Genomic DNA, 6755 nt, shown 5'->3' with positions numbered 1-6755 from the left:
ACCACCTGAGGAACCTGAACATACGCAAGTCCTGCACTGGGGAGGAACAACCCCATGCACCAGTAGATGCTGGAGGCCGACTGGCTGGAGAGCAGCTTTGCTGACGTGGGGGGCTCCTGGTGGACATCAAGTTGAACGTGAGCCGACAACGTGCCCTTGCCGCAAAGGCGGCTAAGGATATCCTTAGCCCGCTACAGAGGAAAGCAGGGTTTATACATGTTACAATACAGTTGTGTAGACCAATCAAATTGCTCACTATCCCCGGGGGTGCAGGGCACCAGAGACCACCCTTGGGCAGCTTTGGGGGCACTGCCTGTTTTTCTACGAGCCTCCTACCCAGCTTAGCGCAAATCCTATCTCGATCTGCGCCCCCCCACACACACCCACACCCACAGCCCTCGAGCCACCAGTGCTGAAGACACGCTTTGTATTGTATTTTCTCCCAGGAGGCGCGCAGCTTAGAAACGTCTGCAATCCAAGCGGGGCTTGCAGGGAACAATTGAGAGCAACTTCTGTCGGTTCTGGGGAGTGTTCTGAAAAGTTAAGGCCTGCCCTGCCCTGGCAAAAGCAGTCCTTTGACTGGAGGGAGCAGCACCAAAAAGCCACAAGCACGTTTGGGGTGGAGTTGACGCGGTAATAAATAACAGTCAATAGTACTTGTAGCTACAACAGCCTCTTCTGAGACCTCGTCGCCCGCCCACAGGGTCGCAGCACTACACGGCACGGATCCCTCCGCGGACTGGCCCAACGTCTTCTCCCTCCGCCCCCAGGTCGGATCCCTCCGCGCCCCGAGGGCACGCAAACTCCCTGAGCCCCGCTAAGCACCAGGTCGACGAGGGCGGACCCGCCGGGGGGCCGGGGACAAGCGAAAACGACAGACGAGACAGCCAATCGAGACGCGGGATCGGCCGGCGGCCATCTGGCGGCCCAATGGGCGCCGCGGAGGGCCTGGCCGAGTGGAGGAAGCGCGGGGGCGACAAGGGGCGTTGTCGTGGCCGACGAGCTTATTGGGGCGCGGGCCGCCCGGCCTGGTGCCGCCGCCACCCGCAGTGTTTTCGGGAAGATCATCGGCAAGGCGCTTCCCCGCCAACGTCGCCTACGAGGACGAGGAGGTAGCCGCGGCTTTGCTCTGAGCGCGGTTCCTCCCCCCGTCCCCCCCTCCCCCCGCGCTCGCAGGCACCCTGAGCCGAGGACCCGTTGCGCGGTGCCCGGGAGCGCGGCAGGGCGGGTGGCGGCCTTGCTGCGGGCGGGCGGGCGGGCGGTGGAGGGACGGGGCCTCTCTGGGTTGTGGCGCTCTCTACTGCGCGATCCCTATAACATCGCGCTTCTTCGGTGCGGCCCCCCCGCCCCCGGCTGCCGCGGCGCGTACTGGGTTGCTGGTGCTGGCCGGCTCGCCTCGGTTCCCAGCCCCGCCGTGTCGCGTGCGCGCGTGCGTAGAGGAGGGCCTCTGACGGTAAGGCACTTGGTGGCAGCCGCAGACGTTTGCCGCGTGATATCCCTTTGGCACTGCAAGTCGTGCAGAGTTTGCTGCCGAGGGATGCGAGTGGTCCTACCTCGTGTAGGACGACAGTCTTGAAACCTTAGATTAAGCGCACGCAGTCAGTCTCCTCGGGGATTCCAGGCGTATGTATGTAAACGGTGAACGTCTGAGTGGTGACCGTAATGAGTTAGTTCTGCGTAGGAGAAACGCAGGTCTTGATGTGCCTCCTAATAGCACTGTAGAGATTTCACAGCTCTGCTGTGCTAGGCTTTGGTTCTGCGCCCCCAAACTGGATTGTTACAGCTTTTCTTATTTTTCTTTACCAAAAAAGTAAATCCAGAAACTCGTCATCCTTAGGAAACGATCGACCCGAATTAAAACGTACTGGAGGTCGCTAGTCTGAAGTACTGGCCCGCCTCCTTGCCCCCATCACCTTGCATGCTGAATCCCACTTCTGGAGGGGGCTCTGTAAAGACGTTGTATTTTTTTGTACAGAAAGCATTAATATCGCGTAAGAAAAATCAACGTTTCGGCTTGCGTTTGGGGTATCCGGTAGTCTGCTTCTGTAGGAGTTCAGTGGGGCATATTGATTTGCTTAAGCTATTATTACCTTTCTCTGAAGCCAATGACGTTTTAACTGTTTACTCTTCCTCCAGCGCCTTGCGTTCCGTGATCTTTCACCCCAAGCTCCGATGCTTTTCCTAGCCATGCCTAAGGAGGCAATTATGAGGTTATGCGAAGCAGAAGATCCTGGTGAATGTGTAAGTACTGTGGAAGCTTTCTGTACGCTAAACTGTACCTGTCGTTAGTTCCTAATTTAGTAGACTCTTTCCCATCCCCCCTTTTCCCCTTGATAGGGCACGGTAGGCTGGTTTGGGTTTTCTGGCGCTATAATCTTTTCTCTCTGGCTTGTAATGGAGCTGAGCTTTTTGACCGAAAGTAGCGATATAAAGCAATGCTCATCCCTGGGTACGTACTCCTGGTGCAAAATGCAGTGTTGTTTTGGAGCGCAGGGTGATGCCTACTGTCACGGTTTAGAGCAAGAGGAGGAGTAGTACTTCTTCTAATACGGAGAAGAGGGCTTGGGGTTTTTGGCAGGTCGGGGGTGAGGAAGGGCAAAGCTGGTCGAGAGGTGCTGGATGCTTCGCTTTTGGCTATAAAAGTCAAGTTCAGAGACTTTGTAAACCCACGCAAAAGGCAGCCTGAAGCTTATTTTCCACCCGAGTTGCGTATGTTGCCTGAAGAGATAACGGGGGGCTTTAACCCGGAGACAAACTTAGCTTCTGTGGCTGTTTTGTAGTCCGTTACTGTCTAGCTTGAAAACAATTGCGTAGCCCTCTTTCTTCCCCCCCCCTACAGTGTGCGTAATCGGTCTTTGTAGCTTTGCTTGGGAAATGCCGGTTGCAGGCGGACAGACAGTAATTTGAAGCGCAGTGGTTGAATTGCTAGGAGTTGGCTAACTGGTTTCTCTGGGTGCTTCTCTGCTCTCATTCCTCCCCTCCCTGCCCTCTCCCCTTCTTGTGTGTGGCTTTTTATTTTACTTATTTATGGTTTTGTACTTCCTTCTCCAGCTTCTTGGGCATTTAATGATTGTTGGCAAGCAGCGTGCTGCTCACCTGGGCCTGACCGATGGATTCCGGATGGTTGCGGATGAAGGGCCCGAGGGTGGGCAGCCTGTCTGTCACGTACATCTACGTATTCTGGGTGGCCGTCAGTTGGGCTGGCCGCCTGGCTGAGATTTTTGCACCGCAAGAGCTGCTGCACGTGTACAAATCGCCGCTGAATGGATTTCGTCTGTTGCCCGTCGATCTAGGCACTGTTGATGTCGAATGTTTTGTGCCGCGTGTCTGTGGAAGGTAATAAAAGCTGTGAGCAGCAGTTGCACAATAAAGATTTAGCATGGGGATCTCACCTCCGTCTTGTGCGTCTTACTGAGGGAAATAGTTCCGCAAGTTAAAACGGCGTCTCCCCGGAGTGTAAGTACGTGGACTGTGTTGGTCTGTTAACAGTGTTCTATAGATAGATAGTGATTTGGCCAGTCATTTGAAGCGTGACGCTGGGACGGCTTAGCAGTCTCCTGCGTCCTGTAGGAAGCAGACTCTTGGCTCTTTGGAAGCGGTACGCAAATGTACGTAAAGCCAGTGTAGGCGGCTGCTGCTGCAACACCTTTAGAAAATACTGTATGCGACGCTACAGGCATGCCATACAAGGGTGCTTTCGGCACAGTGCAATGCGTTGGAAGCATCCAACTCCTGTTGGAGCACTTCATCAAGGGCTGCGTGATAAGGCCCCGTTGATAATCCCTTTTCTGCTGAGGAGGGACGTGGTAGGAGAAAACAATTGGTCTGAATGGCAGCTGTGGTGCTTCCATAGCACGGTGGAATATCTCTCTTGGTCCATTTGGGTCAGCTGTCCTGGCTGTGTCCCCTGCCAGCCTCTTGCCCACCCCCAGCTTACTGGACTGTGGGGGTGGGGGTGGCTGGAGAGACAGCCTCCGTGCTGTGGGAGCACTGCTCGGCAGTAGCCAGAACACTGGTGTGTTATCAACACCCTTCCAGCTACAGCTACGAAGCACAGCACTATGAGGGCTGCTGTGGGGAAAGTTACCTTCCATCCCAGCCAGACCCAAACCAAAGCTACGTCGCAGGGAGACAGCCAACTTCATCTTTCTTTAACAGCTATTAAAAAAGGGAGACGGGCATGGGAAAGCAGGGCCATCCTTCGTTGCCCTTGAACGCTGCGTCCGACCTTTTGTGGGAAAGCCTCCGTCCTCTTCTTTGTAGCCGCCCTTTAAGTACTGGCAGACTGCGATGAGGTTCCCTCCCCCGCGAGCCTTCTCTTCTGCAAGGGAGAAGAGACCCAACTCCTTCAGCCTTTCCTCCTAGGGCAGGTTCTCCAGCCCTTTGGTCATCTTTGCGGCCCTCCTTGGGACCTTCCCCAGTCGGTCTGCGTCTCTTTTTTGAATTGTGGGGACCAGAACTGGACACGGCGCTCCAGGTGCGGCCTGCGGGGGTAGCCTGTGTGAGAAGAGGCCAGGGTCTGCCCTGTGCTGGACGCAGCTGGTGCCAGCCAGCTAGGCACTGGACTTGCCGCAGGCCAAAGCCGAGCAGCTCAGCGAAGCCGGGGGCGCCCCTGGGAAAACCTATTGAAGAAAGGGCAAAGCGCTGTCCGGGGCAGGTATTTCCCTGCTGCCTGTGGGTCCGGCCGGTGGATGTTTCCTGAAGGAACTTTTTCATCCTATTTTCTCCCCCTGTCCTGTTGAGGAGGGGCAGTGAGAGAGCGGCTGGGCGGGCCCCTGACAGCCGGCCGAGGTCAATCCATCACAAAGCCTAAAGGGCAGATTCCTCCATGTAGAAGTGTTGAAGGGGGTTGGTGCTTTAAGGAACGATAGTGACTGGGGTTTTGGAGACAGGACGTTTTGGAGACAGGACGTTTTGGAGACAGGACAGTCGGGAAATCGCTGGGGATCCAGTTGCTTCGAGGGGGGGAAATTTCAAGAGAAAAAGCCTTCTTTCTGAGCAATAAGAGGCTCTTGTGAGCAGAGGGCTCTAGTCTCCCTTTGTTCTCACTTGGTAATGAAAGAGACAAGGCACCGGAACTCCTGCGTGCGAAGGGATGAAAATGTGCGGAGCCTGTTGGATGCTCTTTGTGTGCGCGTGTTGGAAACCCAGGAACAGCTATAAGGAGGTGGGTGTGAGCTTGGTTAACTTGGCCAAGCCAACCACGCAAAGCTGACCCAACCTCCCGCCCGCATCAGAACCAGTGCCACCAGAAAAGCACGTAAGGTGTTAGCAATTGGAGATCCCCTACTGAGAGGCACCGACGCACCCGTTTGCCGTCCAGGCGATTTCTCTCGAGAAGTCTGCTGCCTACCAGGGGCTCGCATCCGTGGCGTCGCCGAGAGGCTGCCGAGCCTGGTGATCCCTGCAGGTTATCATGCGCTCCTACTATTCCGCGTAGGGTCTGACGAGGCAACTTAGAACCCTCCAAAGAGACTTTATGTCCCTCGGAGCAATGTTAAAAGGATCAGGAGCACAGGTGGTGGTCTCCTCTCTCCTCCCAGTCAGAGGGAGGGGTCCAGGAAGGAGGAGACGAATTGAACAGGTGAATGCCTGGCTGCGTAGCTGGTGCCATACGCGAGGTTTTGGCTTCTGTGATCACGGGTGTACCTTTGAGAAGCCGGGTCTGTTGGGAGCTGATGGGATTCGCCTGACCAAGCGGGGCAAGAGGGTCTTTGCCAACAAGCTGGCCGGACTTACAAGGAGGGCTTTAAACTAGGCTCAGCGGGGGAAGGGGATGGAGTTCTGAGCAACAGAGAAGAGCCAGGGGCTGCTGATGCGTTAGGAACCAACAGGGGAACCCCTGAGAAATGCCGCAAAGGACTTGGGGCTTGATCCTCCAGAAAGGCGACACGGTCGGCAGCCCAACTGAAGTGCCTCTATACCACTGCGCGCAGCACAGGTAACAAACAGGAGGAGTTGGAAGCCCCTGTGCAGAAGGAGCAGAAGGGAGCTGGCAGCTCTTTCAGGACGTTTTTTCTTCGAGCACAAGAGCTCTCGATTCCCACGCGTAAGAAATGGGAAAATAGAAATTCGTCTACCTAGACTTTAGTAAAGCCTTTGACACCGTTTCCCACAGCGTTCTCCTGGAGAAACTGGCTGCTCATGGCTTGGACGGGCGTACTCTTTGCTGGGTAAAGAACTGGCTGGAGGGCCGGGCCCAGAGAGTTGTGGTGAACGGAGTTAAATCCAGTTGGCGGCCGGTCACAAGTGGTGTTCCCCAGGGCTCAGTACCGGGGCCGGTTCTGTTTAATATCTTTCTCAACGACCTGGACGAGGGGATCGAGTGCACCCTCACTCAGTAAGTTTGCAGCCGACACCAAGTTGGGCGGGAGCGTCGATCTGCTTGAGGGTAGGATGGCTCTACAGAGGGATCTGGACAGGCTGGATCGATGGGCCGAGGCCGATGGTATGAGGTTCAACAAGGCCAAGTGCCGGGTCCTGCACTTGGGTCACAACAACCCCGTGCAACGCTACAGGCTTGGGGAAGAGTGGCTGGAAAGCTGCCCGGCAGAAAAGAGCCTGGGGGTATTGGTAGACAGCCGTCTGAATGTGAGCCAGCAGTGTGCCCAGGTGGCCAAGGCGGCCAACAGCATCCTGGCCTGTATCAGGAATAGCGTGGCGAGCAGGACTGGGGAAGCGACTGTCCCCCTGTACTCAGCACCGCTGAGGCCGCACCTCGAATACTGTGTTCAGTTTTGGGCCTCTCACTACAA

At 55.9% G+C, this 6755-nt stretch overlaps 1 protein-coding gene across 1 annotated transcript; it reads left to right on the top strand.

The window, feature by feature from the left end:
* Positions 1 to 985: 985 nt before the first annotated feature.
* On the top strand, positions 986 to 3390 carry LOC141735657 (adenosine 5'-monophosphoramidase HINT1-like; the record flags this gene model as incomplete). Its single annotated transcript, XM_074568710.1, is given in 4 exon segments — positions 986 to 1081; positions 1083 to 1112; positions 2137 to 2241; positions 3052 to 3390. Coding segments are annotated over 4 exon segments (396 nt in total), but the record flags the coding sequence as incomplete, so codon positions are not given.
* Positions 3391 to 6755: the final 3365 nt, after the last annotated feature.

Source organism: Larus michahellis, chromosome W, assembly GCF_964199755.1.
Source record: "Larus michahellis chromosome W, bLarMic1.1, whole genome shotgun sequence".
Classification (NCBI taxonomy): domain Eukaryota; kingdom Metazoa; phylum Chordata; class Aves; order Charadriiformes; family Laridae; genus Larus; species Larus michahellis.
The sequence above is the reverse complement of the archived record's forward strand: the minus strand, read 5'-3'. Positions and strand labels throughout refer to the sequence as shown.